General features: G+C 40.6%; 1 protein-coding gene across 2 annotated transcripts; it reads right to left on the bottom strand.

The window, feature by feature from the left end:
- Positions 1-3,475: 3,475 nt before the first annotated feature.
- Positions 3,476-21,930, bottom strand: LOC118788992 (acylphosphatase-2-like). Of its 2 annotated transcripts, none has more exons than XM_036545254.1 (4): positions 21,775-21,930; positions 20,877-20,893; positions 19,970-20,079; positions 3,476-4,392 (listed from the first exon to the last, which is right to left on the bottom strand). In XM_036545254.1, the coding sequence occupies exons 1-4, from the start codon at positions 21,905-21,907 to the stop codon at positions 4,278-4,280; spliced, it is 375 nt and encodes a 124-aa protein (XP_036401147.1). In that variant the 5' UTR covers positions 21,908-21,930; the 3' UTR covers positions 3,476-4,277. The 2 variants fall into 2 exon arrangements, with proteins under 2 accessions (XP_036401147.1, XP_036401155.1); XM_036545262.1 differs by having other exon boundaries at positions 21,823-21,930.
- Positions 21,931-22,445: the final 515 nt, after the last annotated feature.

Genomic DNA, 22,445 nt, shown 5'->3' with positions numbered 1-22,445 from the left:
TTTATTCAATCAATTACAACTGAAACAGGTTACGTTTGTCTTTAATGATTGTTTAATTGTTTTGTTAATTGTTATGTCTCTGTCTTTGAGACCCAGTTAATTGGTCACACCTGCTTAGACCGATTAAATACAGGTGTGTGGCCAGAGGGAGGTCAGGTTGCTGGAAGCCATTTTGGTGTGCTGGAGGTTGTAGACTGGTTCTCCTATGTTTGTAAGTGGGTTTTTTTTTTTTTTAATAAATTATTGTGTTTTTTTGTAAAGTTTTACTCCTTCTGCTATTGTATGTACAGAGCATCGACCAGCTCTGTTACAATGCACCATTTACCTCAGAAACCTACTGTTCCCAGGAGGTCTCTCAACCTAAGAATAACCCCATTTACATTAACTTCAGGCTTTTGGACAGAGATTTGCCAACAGATAATGTGCTTACATATAGAATTCACTGCTGTCTCCGGATTCTGAAGGTATGTTGTGAAGTGATACCTCATGAGTGGAAAGAGATATTCATGTTCATGAGTGAAAAGATGCTTGGACTGAATGCAGCCAGTGTCAATGATGGATGACTGTTTTTTTTTGTTTTTTTTTTTACACTTCATCTGAATTAGGGAGTTGCTTCTACTAGCTGGAGAAGCAGGAACTCTTCTGTGGAAAATCACCTTTATAAGTTACCTTTTTTCATTCCTCTGTGTCACTAGCTACAATCTGGCATTAACAAAAACACAAACATCTGGAGATGACTGCTGCTTTCAAATTGTAGGCACATGCCTGAAGCCACCCTCTGTATCTGTTGAGGAGAAATTGGATTAGACTGACTGAGGGATCAGGTAGGTCTGCTTTAACTATGTGTGTGACACTGTGGCTATTGTTGGATGTCCCTCTGAGGGCTTGGCCTGGATTGACCTGCAGAGGGACACTCTTTATCCACCATACTCACACAGTGCACCCATGCTCCCTCTCTGGGTTTACATCTGGAACTACCAATAAATGTTCCTTTGAAAAAATCTTTTCCAGAAAACTTCAGGGCCAGAGTCATTGAGGTTCTCATATCTAGATACTCATACACCATGACCTCTGCAGTTCTTGAAAGCTGTATGATGTATTATCCTAAATGTATTACACTATACCAAAATCATGCACAGGTTTCAAAACAAAAAAACATCCACACTAGAAAACTAAACATAATTGCCTGAAAACCAAATAATTCCAGCCTCAAAATATGGACATGGTTGTTTCAATATACAATCCACTTGGGACTCAATGTTAAAGTTTAGAAATCTATCATTCTCATTTTTGCATGATATTGCATGCCTCCTGTTATTTTATTTCACTCTATGTGCTGGTGGCACACTGGACTCTGCATAAACCCTTAAGCCAGTGATCTAATCAGGTTTCTGCCCGCTAAGAGGATTCTCTCTTGTCAGCCTATATGCAGATTTGCGGTAGTGGAGCATGCTAGAAGAAAAGGAGGCCCAAAAGAGTTGTCACACAATGACAGACAGGTGTTCCACGAGCAAGGTCTCAAGGGACGCTCTGCTTTCATTTGAAAAGAGCTGGGGCTTAAAGGACCTGTCTGACTCAGAAGAGTGTTTCTACATGAGGTTGTCACTGTAAAATGACAGCAAAGGGCTCTTCCATCATTACCACCTTAAGCGGGAGGCACAGGGCCAGTCACAAAGTCCCATTGAAACAAAGCTGACAGGAGGGCACAGGTCTCAGCTCTGTGTGGAGGTGAAGCACATCTGCAACATCACTTCTCTGTAGACATTCTCCACAGGCTCCAAAGCATTCTCCAAAGCACTGCTCTTCTCCTTTTGTGGGTACACCATACACTGAACACAGCACCTTCTCATCTCATTCCTCATCACAGCTTCGATCTATCAGAGTGAGCAAGACAGGGCAGGACAAAACAAGCCTCTAACAGTATAAGGCCATTGATGAGAAGCATAATATTCATTCCAAATGTGAGGGAGAAAATGAATGGTAATATCAAGATGTTTTCACTGTTAATATTCCTTATCTGCTATGAAGGCATATGAAGATGCTTTTGATGTAACCATTTTGTTTAGAACAGTACAGCATATTGCACATGTTTGTGGGACAGTGCTGTGGTTCTTATGCCTGGTATATCTTTGCTGTACAAATAGGTCACAGCCTGATAAAAAAAAAAAAAAAACTACAAGCACTGTAAGTTATGCTGGACAAATACTTCTATCAACCAAATTAAGTTTTGATAAAACAAGAAATATTTTCAAAATATTTTCCTGTAGGGGTGTGATTGTTTTGCAGTACTGTGGAAGTACTGTGGACAGGGTTCATATTGGTGGAAATAAGATATCGTCTATCACACTGTCAAAAACAGCATCTGACAAGACTAAAAAAATTCACTGAGCTTCTGTGTGCCCATGTTCATGCATTGGGTTTACAAGTGGTTGCAAGTGCAAGATACATGCTGTAAGAAATTACAGTATTCAGAATATGTTCAGAATGTGTATTCCACCAGAGATGATGTAATTTTAGTAGCCGCGTCATTCCAAATGGCTTGCTTATCATAGAGACACTGACAGGATGGTTGACACCTCTGCCGACACCCTAATAATGGGGTCAAGTGAGACGGTACACAATTATAGAATTGGACCGGGAGTGGTCAATCAAGAACCTTCTCAAACAAATAGTATCCTTACCTACTCAAATGAACAGTATCCTGACTTACTCAAACGGCATTCTGATTTCATTATCATACAGGTGACAGGTCTGGTTCATTTATGTCATGAGCAACCTAAACTGTATATAGTGGAATGGGTTTGAATGTTCAGGGTTCACTCCGACACTGTTGAACCTGAAGTCAGTCCTTTTTGCGTGCTTCAGTACTGTTTTTACCAAATTAAAGATGGAATTTTACATTAATGCACATTCTTCCTCTCCATCCTCCTTTTCTTCTTAAAATGCCCACTATGGAAGCATGTATGAGGTAATCTAATATCTGATCTGAATAGTTGGAATAATAACATCCCTATCTTCCATATCCAAGCGAGTTGCCTCCTCACTTCCTCACTACCACTGTAATACTTTATGTTTATCCACGCCAGTGAAATTAAATATCTTTTCCGTTTCATCACAAATAATTCTTGTTTGGCCTAACCAAAAACCAAGATAGAGACTGGCCTTGGAATTTGCCTTTTTTAAGCTGATTTGCTGCTTTATTAACGATCAACAAGGAAAATATTTATTTTCATTGTATGTGGACTTTAAACTCTGTATAGGTATGTAGATCCTCTACCAAAGAAATACATTTCAAATTATCTAAATTGTGCATGCTCATGTTCTGTGGAACACATAAAAAGTGCGCCTCCATCACTCCCACAAGTTTTAAAGAAATACAACCAAGAAATTTTTATTTTAAGTTTTAATTTTAACTTTTAGTAATTAAAAGATATAATCGTAGTTCATCCATTACATCATTCACAACTCAGGGCATACATTTACAATATACGTTTATATTTAGTTATACTTAGAAGCAAAACTATACACTTGCAGTTAATGTAGTGATATTATTTTCAAATTTCAAAAAGAAAACACATTGCTGTTACTGATATAACTCTTCAGTTAGTTACATTCCAAAATAAGAGTCCTCCAAAATGGCAAATGTGCCAGCAGCAATAGTGTGAGCACTAGTATTCACGAATGTACTGAGTGCACAGAAGAACAAAAGCAAGAGCCAGAAGATTTCTTCCATGGAAGAGTGTCTATCTCATTAGGATAAAGTAAAGCCCACTGACCACAATGACCACATGGTAATACAATCAAACATGGACTGAATTCTGATTTATTTTTTTTCTTATTTGAAAGCATTACCATGGATTTTCTAGCCTACAGTGCTGCCACTACAATAATAAACCAACAAGGTTTATCTGGAATTCCATAATAAAGCATGAAAGAAGTAATATATGCAAAAAGAACATTTGAATTATCTGTTTAGTGACATGTATTTCAATGTATAGTTCATAAATAAATAAATCACAAGAAGTGTGGCGCAAAATATTTAGATATTCATTGTTTTGCTTGTTGAATGTTCGACTGTTTCATTCAGGAATCTATGTACCTGCGCAAGTCCAACCGGAGCCTAATTCAGAAGTTTGGTTAGAATTCTTTGTAAAATAAATTCATGCCCAAGGCCTACCTCTGACATTTCAAACATCAGCCACTAGAGCTAAAATATAGCAAACAGCTCCTTCGCTTCTTCAGTGATTCAGAATGGAGAAGTCATGCTGCAGTGGCTCTCAGTAACGTGTGCCAAAACCCCTGATTTCCAGCTTGGGGATGTCTCTCTCGTTGGAGAAAACAGCGCGGTCGATACGTGAACTGGGGCTCCCCACTTTACTTAGCCACGCTTTCCTGTTGAGAGATAGAGGTTGATGTTACTATCACTATCATACCGAACACAAACCCTGACAGTTAATGTCAAACACTGACCACCTAATTGTTACTCCAAACATAGTCCATCACACAGTGACCCCCAAACATGGACGACTGGCTACTTTACATTTAACAGACACTGTATTGCTGTTCACTAAAACAATGACAATGTTACCCCAAATGTAGACCCATGTCGCTGCTATCCAAAGGATATCTTGTTATCACATTCATGAAGACACTGTCTCTTGCACTTTATTTCCCTGTATGACAATGGAACTTCAACATTGAGGTGGCCATGAACAGCATGCATGGCAAACCTGGAGTCTCCGATATCACGTTCTCCCTCCAACTGCTAAAAACAGTGATAGAGAGATGGAGACACAACAGGTTTATAGCTCGACACCCAGAAGTAGAAACACCTGCTGCAAACATTCCGGTGATACGTAGGTCCTTTTCGTCACCCCAGGGACCACTCCATTAAGATGCTGCAGGAGCATGCTGATAGGAAGGCATACATTTGCTCCAGTCATGGCACAGCTCAACAGGTGGGGGCTCCAGGTAAATGAAAAGAATCATTTCTTTGAAAACACCCCTCAACTTAAAAAATAGCCTAAATCACAGAAGTCTTCCAGACTGTTCAATGGCTCGTGTTGTTGCACTGCTCCCCTCTACAATCGATGATGCTGTGGAATATCATTTGTCAAATGCATCTATTGGGCAATAGATGCATTTGTCAAATGCATCTATTGGGCAATACCTTCTGTGACCAGGACAGATGCATGCTGAGAAACAGGAGAGGGAAGCTCTGTGCTCCCTGACCTGCAGTCTGTCTAGACACCAGGGTGAGAGGAGGGCATGAGGATTGTTGTGTGAACCTTTTACTGACTTCTTTTTTCTACTAACAAAGAGAAAGGATAAGAGCTGAAGCTGAAATGTTTTTTATTTGGCTAGATTACAGGTGTGAATGGAAAACTGGCACAACAATGTTATTCTACGAATCTTGAACAGAAATGAAGGATGGAAATATTCTCCTGCTGGGCAGGGAGATGAAGCAAGCTGTGCTAAGGTTCCTCAGCCTGTGAGGAGCAGGACCTTGTGTCAGCGCATCATGCTGGATATGTGGCCACACGTGTCACACCTACTTTCTGCTAAACCCTAATAGGAGGCACAGCACTGCTCCCAATCCCTAGGTATGGTCCATAGCCAATCGTGACAAAAACAAAGTTGGTTAAATAGAATGTCTTGCACAGAACATTTCCGTTACAGCTTCCTATGTACCTTTGCAATAATAGTGGGCAATGTAGCAGCATTGCTCTTGCAGCAGTATTTGCCATCACAATTTCAATAAATACATAAGCAGACATTTTGTTTATTATTTATTAGGCCATAAATAAGGTGTTTGTTTTTGCCTCGGTTAGTTTCCAGGGTGCATTTCACTGATAAGCAGTGAAATGGGTTGGCAATGCAGCATAGTAGCAAGGACCAGGGCTTGGAACTGAAAGGTTTCTGGTTCAGTTCCCCACTGTGGCACTGCTGCTGTACACCTGGACAAGGTACTTAACCTCGAAGTGCCTCAGTAAATATCTAGTTGTAAAAAGGGATAACAAAAAATTGTACCCTATGCAAGTGTCTCCTGATAAGAACGTCTGATAAATGACAATAACGTAAAGTAGTCAGCAGTTTTGTTATTTACTGTTATTTTGGCTGCTCATCTGCTCATTACCTCAGCAAAGTATTTGGATGTATCGGCACTGAAATGGTAGCAGAAGTGGTAGCCTTGTTTGTCAGCCTCGTTGTACACAGACTAGGTTGTACAAAGAAAAGGGAGTTTATCTGTGGGAGTCCATCTAGGGAGGCCACTGGGCCTCCCTGGGTATGTGTTGGAATTGTGTTGGGTATATTGTGTTGCACTTGCATCTTGGGCCAGGTGGTCTTGGCCTTGTGTTTGACACTGGCTCTCGTTCGTGTCTGGATGATGGTTCACTTGCTTCTTCATCATTTTGTGTAATTTTGCTGGATTCCTTTTGTGCTTGACTTCCACGATCTGGATAAGAATGTCTACTGTATATCAACAAGGTAAATGTACTTATCTGTTTGTTGCTCGGGCTAATAGCATCTGCTAAGTGACAAAGTGTAAATGCAAATGTAAATATCAATACATAAGTGGCATAATAGGTAATGATCGATTCAGCGGTGGCTTTGTACAACTGAATTCAGATAGTTGTAAGAGAGGAATTTCCATGTGTTTGCTAAACTGTGGTGAAAATGTTGTATTCTCATAATTAGTCTGCACCATTATTTATTTATTAGAGTTCACTTTTCCAAAGAAAAACTTGAAAGAGGGACTGTAGAATACCCACATTTCATGAAAATTCAGGAGGTCCAAATAAGCACTGGCATAAATGGCACTGGAAATATGATGATGGGGAGGTAGCACTTAATGAGAGAATGTATCTCTGTCTAGTTCATGCGAAATTGAACCTGCCAAAAAACATAGAAGTACCTCAAAAGACAACAGAAATGATACAATAGTATGCATCGTTTTTCACATTCAGTCTTATATTGCTCTCCCAGGCTTGTTCATTCAGAGCATGTCCTTCTCTCACAGGGATGAGTCCAGTTTCCTGACACATAATCCAGAATTCCCTGGGAAACCTGTTAATCTGGGCCACCCGGATTAGCGTCCATCACTGCCCAATCTCTAGTGATGTGAGGATGGGTGGGTTGGGGGATGTTACACGAACATGAACACAGCACAGCTGGCATTATCCCCTTCCCCCTGCCATGGATGGAGCTGCCATAATAACATCACTGAGCAGGAACAGGGAAATCTTCGTCCCAAAGTGATGCAGCATCATGGAATATCTGTCCTTGTGTTAGGGCACCACAGTATCACAATGACCCAAACAATGATTGTGACACTAACACTATGTATATCATATCTAACACTATATATCAACCTGTATTTTACAACATTACAAATTTCCATGACCATTTTCAAATATTAAGTCAATGGCCAGATTGCTTTGATAGGCCACTGTTCATCTTTCCTTATGCTTTCAGGTGAAGTCTCCTAGTCTGACAGATTTCTCAGTTCACCATATTCCCTTGTGTGCCTTACATATGCCTTATTCTTGGATGATTTTTTTTTTTTTTTTTTTGCAAACCAAAATTGACGTTTACATCTATGACAGCATGCTGATAAATCAAGTACAACCAGTGGTAGTCATAGTATTAGCTTGGCAATGAAGTCATGCAACATGACCCCAAACTCCCTCCCCAAACTTTCTCCCCAGCGTCCTACATTCCTAGGTGGAGTCACTGAATAAACCCTGAGATTCTGAACTCACTGGATGAGTGTATGCTAGGACGTGCTGTTTGCAGCTGATAGAGCTTTGTATTCTGTGTGCCTTCTGCATAGTGACTGGGCATTTCCATATGTCATTATGTGATTTTTTGTAGACTATATTCATATATTTTTTACAATATTCTGCAATATACTCATATAATATTATATATACTCACATACAATATACTCATATCATATTATATACTGAGAATATATTTTAGACAATATATTTTTAGATTAATAAATATATTTAATAAATAAATATATTTAATATGTAAATAATTGCTGTTTTTGTATTTTGAAATATATTTGAAGTTAATAGATATTAATTGTAATTGTAATATATACTTGGCCTCAACAACATATTTCTCAGTATATAACAGTATATTTTATTTCTATATGGGATATGCATAAAATCACCTATATGAGGTGTTTCATTTTTTGTAATATATGTGCTACACGTCTCATATTTCTTACAGTTCGTATCTTGTATTTCAACACTTAATATGTTATTACAAGGGTGACGCAACAGAATACATATTTTAATAACAAAGGCAAGAACTGAAGCTAACAATGTCCTGCAATGCAGAGAGGCAGCCAACATCCCTGCATATTCAAAAGGATATCGAGGGAGAAACCAATCAATTCAACAGCCAACCCAGCCTCCACAAACTAGAAGTCTCTCTGAGGTTTATACATAAAGGACAGAAAGGAAAAGGAGAACCGCTGATAAATTCAGACATGAGCCACATAGCCCTGAGATGTAGTGCAAGCAAGCTAGCCAGTTACATAATACAAGTTACACTCTCATCAGTATCCCCACATTTATTTAAATATACCAAACTCCTTTTCTGCAATGCAAGAGAAGAGATTATCCTTGGAATACCAATGCCATTTTGGTGTACATAGAAGATGTGCACTTTCTCTCCCAGTTACTTTTCCTGCCCTTTGCGTGAATAGCCAGGTCACTGCGGGCCAAAATGCGTCTGTTTATTGTAGGCCAGGCAGTAGTCATTGTCTCTCAAAGGAAAGGAGGCTCCCTCTTCCTAACTTTGAGGAAATAAGATAACATTTTAACTCCCAGAGAGAACGGAATTCACTCTGTGTTCGAACAACAGGAGAAAGCAGAGTGCTAAAATGCCATCATACTTATTAATATGCTGTATACAGTGAAAAGGAAATGCCTTGTAGCTGTACAAACAAAGGACTCACAAGAGAGAAGAAAACTGAATTGACAATATTGACCTTCATTTATCATTGTCAATATCTTCAGTCCTGGACTCTGGTTATAAATCTGCATGACTTCTAACTGCTATCATAGGCTTACCTTACTCTTTACCAGTATAAGAGAAAAAGGCGTGACAATGAATATCATATCGTATCTGGACAACTAGCCACATCCAAAACATGTAAGAGCTCGCAGCCAGAAGGCCTCTGATCCCAAGCTGGGCACTGCTTGCTAAAGTGTAGAGGTACCTCAATTTGTTGGCAAAGGCTGCTCAGTTTATGTCAATGCATTTTCTATGACATCAGGAAATGACTGACTCTGCGTATCATAGTTAGCTAAAAGTTGGCTACGACTGTCAGTCACCTGACTAGCCTCCTATTTAAAACATTTTCCCCTTTACACAAACCTGTTTTGTGGGTTTTGTTGGCAATCATGTAGCAGGCTTATCTCACTCCTTGTGCAGGAGTGCTTAGGCAAGACAAATGCAATCCTCCAATGTACTTCCGTGCATTTTTCACGCTACAGGTCACACAGCTCACTGAAGCAGAGTGGGCGGTCATTAGAGCATAGGCTCTAGTCCACTGGCATCATCTGAGCAGCTTACAGGTGCCTTATGAATCACAGGGTGCCTGAAAGTGGTGAGATGAGCAAACCCCATTGCCATACCCACTCTCATCCTTGGGAGAGCAAAGCTAGTTTTATCTGTTCCTGTGGGTTCCCGTTCATCCTTGGATAAAGACACAACTGGAACTGAAACTGAAAGAGGTTAGTTTGTGCTCAGAGGGAGCACCTTGACCACTGAGCCTTGAACTCAGAAGCCTCTGGCCTCCTTTTTTAACAAGATAAATAATGTAATTTTCTCTATAGTTTTGGGAATCATTGCCACCCACTGGCCTAACCTTACACTACATTTATAATTACATTTATACCACATAACAGCACTTACATAAAAGATAAATCAAATTAGCTAGATGTTCCAAGGAAAAAATTCATTTTTAACATAAATGAATACCTCAGATGGATCGCTTAAAACTTGAACTGGGCTAAAAATTGGACAGTTGTTACAAATTCATGATCCCTTCCACAATGTTGCCTTCAAAGCAAATAAGTAATATAATGTTTGTGAACCTTCCACATCCCATCTCCTCTGCACACGAAACAGCAGACAGTTAGAGTGTGAGAGAAGCTGATACAGACCAGAGTTTCGCACTCTTTCAATGGTAATTTTGTGTCTGGCTGACATTGTCCATGATTGTAGCATAGGTTTGTCCAACACTAATTCCATAGTGTCCAACATTAAGGGGATACGTACGTTACAGAGATGTTGCGCATGCAGAAATACAATTCCTGCAGTTTTTCATATCAGAAACTCTGATAACACAATGTATATTAGAGCAAATACAGGCACGGCTTTTACTAACATACAGGACTTCTCTGACATAAACGTCTTCCTGTGTCCAGCACCCTGTATGGGTTCTACATCTTCTTTTCAGCACATGACTTTCATAGGCTGACCACAGGGGGGTGGAGCATGGCCAACCAGTGGACCTGCCTGGGCTGTGTCCTGCGGCTCCACACATTACTGTACATTACATTACTTACTTTACATTACTTTGGGGTGAAGAGGGTGCTGTACAGTTAACCAGGCCAATTACACCCACGTTACTGGAGACAGCCCCCACAGGGTGCAGATACATGTGGGCAGTGTGAGCCTGTGGTGCAGGGACTGTCGTTTGTACTCAAGTCATCCTCTCGAACCTGCAGCCCAAAGTTTGGCTAGCTAGGCCTGGCAGCTTATTGATCCCAAAGTATTCCTTGTTGGACTCTGAGAGAAGAAAACAGACAAGGTCTGTCTGCGGAGGAGGGTAAGCTAGGACAGAGAGACAGAGAGAGAGAGAGAGAGAGAGAGAGAGAGAGAGAGAGAGAGAGAGAGAGAGAGACAGAGAGAGAGAGAGAGAGAGAGAGAGAGAGAGAGAGAGAGAGAGAGACAGAGACAGAGAGAGAGAGACAGAGAGAGAGAGAGAATAAGCCAGAGAGAAAGCAAAGCCTCTGTCTGTTTAAATATTTAATGACCAAATGCATTTTCTATTTGTGCTTTTCGAGTCAGCCGGCCAGAACAAAAAAGCTACTCCATGCTGCAATAACCGAGAGACCATAGCAGTGTACCAGCAACTGCACACATGCCACCCCCTCACACACACAGGGACACACCTGTAAAGACACATACATACACGCAAACACACACCCATGTGCACAAACACACACACCCATGTGCACAAACACACACACCCCTGCACACACACATGCAAAAGCAAGCACATACCCATATGTGCACATATCCACATGCGCATACACACACACACACACACACACGCACACACATGATCTTGCCTCCAAAATTTACCATACTGTGTGTTCGAAACACATAGTTCAAAACCTGAATAGCTTACTTGTAATGAGCTTCTGATTTAGAATGGTGTGTAAATCAACAATGACTAAACAGAGAAGAACACTAGAACCACATTTAAATAAAAGGAGACACTGTCAGTTTGGAGTGACTGGTTTCCCCCTTGCCACCTTAGTAGCCCTGTTGCACACAGTATAGAGATTCCAGCTAGTCACTGTCAGATTGACAGTTGACTGCATGATGGAAACAACTCCTGTGTTGAGAGCAGTTACTAACTGTAGTCACAGCATTCTCAGAACATTGTTCTGATGTTTTTGCAAGCTGATATAGTTGCTCTGTGTTAGAGAAATGTTCAGATAACATTATGTGTGACTTGGCAACACAACATGCAACATACTTCACGTTGCTACAACACTGCAGAGGTGAGGTGAAAATGTTACATGTAGGCTGAGAGCTCAGTGAGTGTGCCACTGCACTCTTTGCACCACTACATTGCTCCTGCATTAGAAATGTTTGCCACTATGCAGACGGCACTAATTACTTGACTGAGCCAAAATACATTTTTTATGATTACAAACTCGCATAATGTGACATTTATGCTGTGGGCTAGCAGCTTGATCTTACATTACAGAAGGCAAAGATATGTTGTGAATTATGAACATTGTGGGTGAAAATTAGATTGAAATATCTGATGCTGAACGGAATCACTGTAGCTCTGATTATATAACGTTCTTTGCACTAAGTATAAAATTGCCCGTGTTACCCCTCAAGGCTAATACTTGTAAACATCATATCACATGTATTTTGGTATCCAGCGTATGCACATTAACAATCCTCCAGTTAACCATAGGTGAGGTCACTTTAATTTCCTGTCACTTTGACTGAATGGAGGAAGAGTTAAGTGGAACTCTGAGTGGTGTATTTCTCTGTGTCAGCTCCAGGCTGGCAAAAAAAAGAAAAACAATGGGCTCCAGCCTCTCTACTTGGCTGAAGTTTATCCAATTAATGGCCGGAAAGCAAACACTCAAAACCATTTATGGGAGAGCAGCTGTATTCTCATTCATTATAAAATGGGGATGCATGAACAGCAAGCATAGAATACAAAATTCTACAGAGATCGACACATACCAAGGGTTCATGCAACATTTGAGGGTTGCTGGATGTCACATCAGGTGACATGCTGATGTGACACCCAGGTCTTTTTTTCTCTCTCTTGTCTGCCGAGTCTGATAGTAGATGTGTTCTTTTTCTGTGAGCGAACTAGAATCAAGTGGGTCACAGGGCTCTTGGGAGAGCTGGGATACTAAAATAGTTAGGATGGGCAGTGATTGGCCCCTCAGTGAAGCACTGTGCAGCACAGCCTGCCAGCTCCATCCCTCAGCACCATGCTAATGCAGCTGCTGAATACACAAGCCTGCCCCTGATAACATGCTTTAAATGCACCTCGATCGAAGGCGATACATCTGGATGTGTTGAAATATGTTAAAACACAAACTTCAAACTATAAGCAATGTGTTTCAATGATATGCAAAGCATAAGTATGTAACATTTGCTTAGGTTTTGGATTTCATACACTTGTTTTCTTAAGGGTAGTTCAGCAGACATGCATATACATCAGCTAGAAGACACTCGGCATACGTACACACAAAGACTTTCGGCTTCATCTGTGTTCCTTTTACTATTAGATTGTGGTCATTCCAGATAATGGTCGGATAATGACAGCAGTTGTTCCCTATGGTGAATCTATTATGTCACTGGCTGAGGCTTATCTGACCTGGTAAAATTATTAAAATGCAATTGTTCGTAGGCGACACACATAGAGTGCAATGATAGCAGAACACACAGCATAAACACCCTCTCCAGCATTTTTTGAGCTGCATATGATGTACAGGATAAGTAGGCAGTGTTCCTGCAATGCACGCAGGAATCTGCAGAATTCTGTATCAGCAAATGATAAAAAGCCGTCTGACAGCTGCAGGCAGTGAGCAGGGGTGAGAAGCCTCACTCACCAGTTAAACGCAGACAAATTGTGGGTCACTTCCAGGCTGTGCTGAAGCAACATGAATGCCACAATGGGATATGAGACTTCAGATCCTCAAATGAATCTTTCTTCCAGACCACTGTGTTAACCAGGAGATGTTTGCATTACAGGGCTTTAAATAGCAGCATCAGTATGTGAAGGCACAGGCACAGACTCAAAACGCAGACCAGGAGCATTCAGGTTCCAAGAGGTTTATTCAGAATCACAGGGCAAGTTCGTGGTGGCAGAACAGGCAGGGTCAAAAACCAGGAAGGCAATCCAAGGCATAGCAAAACAGGAGCAGGGATCAAAACTGGAACAGACTGGGGTCAAACCAGGGAGGCAGGCAGATCAGGCAACCAAGGCAGGACAGCAGGCAGGGACAAGGTAGGAAGTCAGCACGGGATCAACAACACCAGTAAACAGGCAGGTCCACAACAGAGGAAAAACACTGAGACAAACTGGCAACAAGACAGAGACAAGCAGGGTATATAAAGGGCTGGGCTGATGATGAGATGGGATGCAGGTGGGCAGGCAAGCGGGTGGAGGCGATCAGGACATCAGGTGGGCGGGGACAGGGTGGAGAGTGGGGCAGGGCCGGAACACATGGGAACTGTAAACAAAAGCACATGGACGACACTGACAGACAGGGAGAACACAAAAACAACGGCTAGGGGGCCGAAGTACTGACACATTACCCGGGAGAGTGGCAGTTGTAAAGGACTCTCTGGGCAACTTGGTCATGTGATGCAATTTTGGGCTGGATGTTCTCTGACCTGAGTACTGCACTGAAAAAGCTGCAATGTTAGCACTGCTGTTGAACTACACATCAATGATAATTACGAGAACGAATGTGTTTATGGTTTGCGCGACTGAGCCAAATCATCCCAGAAGCCCGCAGAGGCAAACAAAACAAAAAGCTTGCTGTGTAGAGCGTTACTTGTGTTGTTAACATCTGGTTATGTCATAATTCCACAGCTGATTGAAGCGGGTTGGACTGTTTACGCCTTCTCTTCACTTGAGCCCTGGGTGGGATCAAATCAAGACTCTTGACTCACCCAGTAATCACAAATCATGAAATCAAATGCGTGGCTGAGCTAGCTGCAGCCAAATCTGGGTGTGTAATTGATGATGGGCGGGTGTGTAGAACTTTTCATTTAAGCTTCTCCCTGTGTGTATGTTGGTAATGTGAAGTCATTGATGTGGGATGTGTACAGTGGTGTAACACACACCTGCTCACATGCAAAGTTGGTTCTTATAGCTGCGCTGGACAGAGGGGAATGGGGATCTTGTTCAGGCTGTGTGTGGTGAATCAGTTCCAAGTCCTTCTTTTGCAGAACTTTATGGAGTCACTAACGCCTCACTTGTTCTTCTCTCTGTCCATTTATGTCTTTCTCCCTCCTCTTCTGCTTCTCGCCACAGAAGCACCCAATGAAGGTGTGACTAAAACACAGCTAACTGTTGTCAATTTAAGGTATTTGACATCGTCAGTTCGCTAAAACAAAATACCACTATGTTACTTGCAAAAGTACACCACCAAGTATCTAGCATATAATCACAGAGAAATTTTCTTCTCTCCACTCTGAGTTACAAACATGAGTAACAAAGAATGACAGATTTCATCTCTCAAAAAGGACAGGAACCTGAGTATCAAACTGACGGCCTACACCCAGAGAGATTGCTGCCATAAAAGATAATGCTGACAACAATACAGAAGGTCTATCATCCCTCCTGAGAAGAGCCATAAAATACACACAAAATCGAAATTAATGTATTTTCAACAAATGTCCAAATATTCAGAATATATCTGAAAATACATTCTGAGCACATTTGTTTTATGTCATTCTAAAAGCATGCCACACAGTACACTTCCAGACTAGTGTTTCCCAACCCTAGTGTAGAACAGTGTATCACCCTACTGTTTCCTGGTGGCATGGCATATATGCTGCTTTTCCTTCCAGATGGGTTCTAAAAGTTCAGTTTGATTAATCTGATGATTGAACACTATTATAGATTTGATATCACTCAAGAAGTATTGGCCATCAATGCTTTGTTACAGATGGGTTGCTAGAAGTGCATTTGCTGAAACAGAGGGAAACAAGTAAAGGTGTTTATTTAAGTTATTTGCATTCATTTAAATTCATTGAAAATGAATCCCAGACAGGTCTGTCATAAGTTAAAATTTGATGAATGAAGCCAATAACAGTTAGTCCAACCAAAAGATAAGATAACCTGAGACAGCTGCCAGCAACATGTCAAGGAATAAATTTTACTGAAAAAAAAAGTCTAATAAACAATAACGAATCATCAAATTCACTCTGAGAGAAACAAAATAAGCATACAATTAAAATAATTGTATTTATATACAAATATGTGAAAGTGAATGAGAGATAGAGCCCTAGAGAATGAGAGAGAGCAAAATAAAGAGACAGAAAAATAAATCTGTGCTTCCAATCCGTTTTGAAACCATCTCTTTCCTGTCTGTGGACATCATATCTTAGAGAAAAGCTCCACTTTGAGATGTCAAAGAAAAAGCTATGTCACACAACAGCAACCGGAGTACCTCAGACATGCTGCTGCCCTTATGTGAAATTACAATTTAATACTCTTGTGATGTGCAGTTAGTTAAATGTCAGAGTAAGGGGGGGGGGTCTGTATGGCGGAGGGGGGGGTGGGTCTATTGCTATAGTAGCAATGAACAAATCATCCTCTGAGACAGAAAAAACAGCTGCAAAGTAAGTAACTTTTGCATTAATTTCACTAATTATAAAAGGCCAGCAGCCCACAGTTTGTATTCAATTCCAGCAAAGGGTGGATTGTTGTCATCTTGCTAGTTCTGGAATGGTTGCAAAATGATTCTGAAACTGCCTGAGTGGCTGTTACAATATACATCATGGGCAGCTGACTCGGACTTGACAGGCACACACCTGGAGCCCTCCTTCTCCCATGACACGGTCCCTGAAGAAGGAACCCGAATGCTCTGATGAGGTCACTGCCTGTGAAAGGGGATCCTCCCTAGCGGGCTCATGGCGGCCTCCCCAGCACGTCTGGTTCCCATTCAAACCTACTGAGAGTGTGATGTTATCCATAGGATTCACCCCCACCCCAGATGACATCACCTCCCTCCACACCCTGGCCCTGAGACTCTGAGAATCCCTTGTTGCCAAACGGGGCTCTGTCTGGGTGGAGTTAGAAGGAATTGCTCCCATACTGCACTTCCAGACAATGCAAGCACGGTGCCGAGAGCAGAGAGGCAAGGTGTTTTTTGAAAGACTCGATGTGACATGATTGTTTTTGTCAGCCACCGAGGCCAGAACAGGCACTCTGCCCAAAGTGGGCACAAATGTGTCACAGTGGAGCTTCACAAGCTCCCGACAGGCCAGTACCTGTCACAACACAGCCACCGAGATGGGAGACGGCTATACATTCAATCCCCTGGACCATGCGGCTGAAGCAGAAGGTGCGAATCTGACAAACCGGGGCTCATGTGTTGTCTTGTCACAGACCACCATGAGGCTTCAGCCCCGGAGAGAGGCCAGATCTCCCATCTCAGACCAATGTCAATTCATTCAGCAAGCAGATCTCCCATCCCAGACCAATGTCAATTCATTCAGCAAGCAGCAGTAAAACAGAGCGAATAGGACTGCAAGCTGTTTTAAGCAAACCACTGTGATTTTTCTCTGGGAGGGATGTTGCAGGGAATTGGAGGAATTGTGCCAAAAAACACAGCCTTGTAATTTCAGAATGCACAGAATGAGCTGAGGTTTCTCATTGTGTTTCACTGAATCTGAGTACAGTGACGAGAGAGACAACAGTCAGCAAAGGTAGGTAAAGCAAACCTAAAAAGAAGAAGCAATTTGATGGTGGCAACCAGAGACAGCCAGCAATTAGTTTTGCTGCTGAGTGAAGAACAGCCAAATCCATATGTTAAGATGCAGTAAAAAGAAACAAAAGGCAAGAGAAATAAGAAAATTAGAGGAAGACATAGTGTATTGTTTTAATCAGTATCTATGCATGTAAAGTATTGCTGAATTATATGTAGGAAAAGGGCTTCTAGAGCCTTCCACAGAGAGTAAAAAATGGTCACAAAGTGACACCTGCTGGTCAAAATGGAGTATGACCCAGAGAGCACCCAATGAGAACACCCTAAGATGTCTGTCTTCTCCTCCAACTGTATGCAATATTCATCAGTAATAACATTTGTGATAATTCTTCAGGCATATAAAGCAAATGTTACAAACTAGTAACTGTGAGTAGGCACATTCTCGCTGGCCTGTCAAAGAGAAAGGCTTCAGTCTGCATGGCAGGTTTCACCAAAAAACACCACATTGTAAAACAATACATGACACAAAGCAAGACCCACAGAAAGCCAGCCAATTTATTAGCAAATCTCCTTTAATTGTGCTCAAGTTCACAGATCAAAATGATGTTTATATTAAGAAATAACATATTAGGAGATCATCATAAGGTTATAGATTTGTTAATTTTTCTATAAATTGTGGACTTACTTAAAAAGGCCATATTAATTTGCAGCCAGGTCTTATGTAATTGTGTCCGTCTGCATCTATGTTTATATTGGTGTGGTAAATACATGTGTATGCATTGTATTACATTATCCAGTTTGTTGCACTTCAGTCATTTATGGCAATTTTAGTGATGCTGAATTAGTGTAATTTGTAAATCGTTCGTGAAATCTGTGCCAAACTACTGTGCGGGGCAGTAACACAGCTGTGTCAGCTGATAACCCAGCACATAATTAAACCTAAACAAAAGCCATTACTTGTGGTTTCATGCAAAAACACCCCCACATTGTTCTGCAGACCGTGTTCAGAGATGGAGGTGTGGACATGATACAGCAATCCTGCTAAGTTTGATGTAGGATATATTTGACAAGTAGGAAGTCTTCTAGATTGTCAGATGAAAAGTGTTCTACAGAAAGTTCATTAAGATTATAATAAAGGTAACAGATTACATTTACAGAGCAATTCTTAAGCATCTCATAGAGCTTGGGAGGTGGGAGGTGGGAGGATACGGGTGGAAGGCCAGGAGGTGGAATGACAGTCATTTCTGTCCTGGAATGCTCACTACATGCTGAGATGAGGTGGAGAGGGAATTACTCACCCAGTTAAACTGGGTGGACAGAATGAAAGAGACTGATCTGGAATTTGGCCAGGATACCAAGACCCCTCTCTTTGTGTTCTGTGTGATCTATAATGGTTGCAGTGAGCCTGGGTTATTGTTTCATTCAGCCAGCCCAGTGTCTGCATAAAATTTGGTCCTGAGCAAACAGCACCCTCCTCTGGCTCTTTAAGCTCAGCCTTCTCAAACTGATTTATACAATAGGAAATCTGAAGACAAAGCTGCTCACTAACACCTCTGACAAATTTGTACAATTGATCAGAGTTATTTCATAGACCAATACTTGATTAATTACAATTTCTATTTTTTTCCACTGTAATTGAATAGTATTTTAAAACAGTACTGCTTCCTTAGCACACTACATAAGCACTGACCTTCAGTCCTTTCAGGCAATTCAAACTCCACCTGACAGTAGGGGTCTGTTCTTTATGAAGTATGAAATCAAACTCAAATGCTGTAATATTGCAAAGTCTGCCACTATAGTTGTAGCATCTCGACTCTGTGACTCTTTTATTTGTGTCCCCTAACATATCTATCTCTGACCTGCCACCACTTTCTTTGGCAGGTACCAGAATAGTCGATAAGATTCTTGCAATCTCCTGCCAGGCCTCTTCTATCATCTCTCTGTCTGCATGCAATTATATTTTGCATTTCGGTGTCATGAATGTGACAGTACATGTGACACCTTCAATGACATATTCCCTGAACTTGGGCATGTTGTTTGTGTCTTTTCTTTTCCTCACAAACAATAAGAAACTGGTATTGTTTTATTGTTCAAAGGCTGAATCAATAAAAATAATGAATCATCATATTGTTTAGTGCCTGCCACCCTGTGCAGCGGAGCACATGATACTACACGTAGTTACCTAGTTTGTTTGCAACTGCAAAATCTGGACAATGCACTTTTCTATACTTATTGAACTTATTGCCTTTCACTGCGTGAAAAAACCACCGCATGTTTACATTTCTGCAAAACTGAAATTTCCTGGATTTTACATTCCTTTTCCTCTCATTTGCTGTTCTATTAATTTAAAATTTCTTTCCAGCTTTGGCCATCATTATCCTGTGTATCCATAGGCTAAAATCTCATTTCCTTCCAAGTTAAATTTCTGGGCTCTTACTCCATTATTCTGGTGAGTCTGCAACACTACAATATTTTAATGTCACACCAATGGTTAAGTAAATTGTTCATATATTTGCAAAGACAAGATGTTATAACAAGTGTTATTTAGCACCCTAATGTATTTATAAGGATGACATCCTTATTCGAGGTGACTTACAGTGCATTTGCAGGTAAATTTGTAATAAGTAGCAAGGTCAGTGCGTATACATGACAGTATATTGTCAAAATTGCATATATAAAAATACTGTTATAAATAAATAACTATATTATGGACATGTAGAATGACTCACATTTCTCTGACTTTGTCCGCAGGCCCCTGCACCTGCCCCACCACAGTGCCCTGTCGGGTATTCTTCACCCAGCCATTCACACCCAGCTTCTTGCCCTGGTCCTCTGTGTACTGGTGGCCAAACAGTGCAATGAATGGCAAACGGATACATAACCCCCTACTTCCTTATCAGAACTAGACCTCACAGCAGCTAGGGCTACTGGCTAACCAGGAACACAAGGTGAAAAAGTCATTGGGCCAATAGCCAACCCTAGATCCTGTGAGTTCTAATTCCAATAGTGGAAAAGGGGCTACAATGTACAAGAGATAATTTCAAGTCTTTCTTTCACAGAACTGTTTTAGATTAGATTAGATTCATCTTTATTGTCATTGTGCAGGTACAAAGCCAATGAAATGCAGTTAGCATGTAACCAGAAGTGCAAAAGAACAGTATTATTTACAGCAAGTGTGGTTAAGAGTAATTACTCCAGTATAAGTGATGCTATATTTTACAGTATGTACAGTGTTTACAGATTATTAAATATGTATAATATATTAATGTGTTATACATAGGGGGGTGAAGTGGACAGAGTTGGAAAGGGCAGTGTATATATACGGGTTGTATGTACAGTATAGACAAGATATGTACAGATGATTGTATGTAAAGCAGTGCAAATATAAAAGTAAAAGTATTGAGACTGCAGTTATAAGTTTTGATTGTATATCCACTGGATTTCTGTTTTAACCTAATTTATTTCTGAAATTTCATACAAATGTTTTGTTTTTGTAACTGTCACTCAGATTCTGTTTAATGGCTCAAAAGCATTAGTATTTACAATTTGAGCTGTTTTATAAAAAATGGTCATGAAAGTCATTTTTATTGGCTGAATATAATTCATTTTCATTTTGAGAAGAGGTCTTTTTCTTACCATTCTGAAGCAGACACCTGCAAAAGAAACAAACATATTATGCCTTAATGTGAGAAAGACAGGCATCATAAATTGCATTAAACAGCATCTTTACTGAAGAACAAAATGCCAAGTTTCAACTTAAATTTTAAAGAGAAAACTAGCCACCCTTGCGGCACACATGGGAATTGAGATGAATTTTCAAATGTCATAAGTGGGTCAGTGGGATTTCAGGCTTTGCATTTTCTGAAAATGCAGTCGTATACTTATTTGTAAGTCAAATACTTAATCGGTCCTGTTTCAAAAATGTGCAAACTAAATACCTACTCGATCATTGACTGGCTGAAAATCAAAAAATCTCTTATCTCCTCACTACAACCCAGGACTACTCAGGCTGTAACCAGGTTTTGCTGTACAGTAAGCTTCAGTATTGTACTAATTAACACTGAAAACAAACAAAAGAAAACAAAGTCTGTTTCAGTGGAAGCTTTCGCAGTTAACGTCGACTATATACGAAAAACAGCACAAAAAGAAAGTTTAAAAAATTACCACGTCAATATGCAGTAAGCAAATGAAGTAGTTAAAGTACTGCACCAAATGTTTGGTTTGGAATTCTAAAAGTGGTCTTTACATTAATAAAGCGACATTATTCGTAATTTGGCTTTGTTGGCATGTTCCCTAAAGCAAACTCGTTCGGGAGAGAAACCCAAAGGATATTAAAGGACGCCAGTTGATCACCTTAAGCTCAAACTAGAACACAAAACAAACACCGCACACACGCAACATTTCACCCAAACAGCAAAAGTACCCTGCATTCTATATTTGGAGATACAGCTAAACTTGGCACAGGCTCGCTACACAAGACGCAACATTAGACATTGCATAGCCTAAACCAGCAGACACAGCCAAATGTACATACCCTGGACATTCCCAAAAATCTCAAAATCAACGGAGGACAGTTTCGTACCTCCATCAACTGCGTTATTTGACATTGCGAGAAAAATAAAGGCGTTTAAAACAAGAAACCCAGACCACCTCTCGCAACTCGGCATGCAGGCAGTACGCCCCCTCGGGCTAGGACTTCTCACTTATATAAATACACTTACCAAACTGGCAGGGCATACGTGCTCAGAGGGGGTCAGGAGAAAGGTTTCCAAATTCCAAAAAGAGACGCATGTCACGCATCCCATTGCTATATCATGCATTAACGTAAGTTAAACGGACTTTGAAACATGGCAGAAACTATTGAAACCTGGTAATGCAGCACTTCTAATATTGTTGTGTCTTTATATGGCTTTTAGCTTGTGTTGTATTCTGCCTCACTTGTAAGTTGTTTTGGAAAAAAAGCATCTGCCAAATGGATAAATGTAAATGTGAATGTTGATTTCAGATTAAGACATGAAAAACAAGAAAAGTTGAAATACTTTTTCGATCCACTGTGTGTGTGCGAATGTATATATATATATATATATATATATACATATAAAATTGGGCTTGCATATACTGATGAGTACTGTGTCCATTTCCTGTTTTACAATGCTGTGTCTTCAGTGTTTGCTATTCATTTAAACCAAACATTGGAATGTGCCA

This window comes from Megalops cyprinoides, chromosome 1 (assembly GCF_013368585.1).
Source record: "Megalops cyprinoides isolate fMegCyp1 chromosome 1, fMegCyp1.pri, whole genome shotgun sequence".
Lineage (NCBI taxonomy): Eukaryota > Metazoa > Chordata > Actinopteri > Elopiformes > Megalopidae > Megalops > Megalops cyprinoides.
The sequence above is the reverse complement of the archived record's forward strand: the minus strand, read 5'-3'. Positions and strand labels throughout refer to the sequence as shown.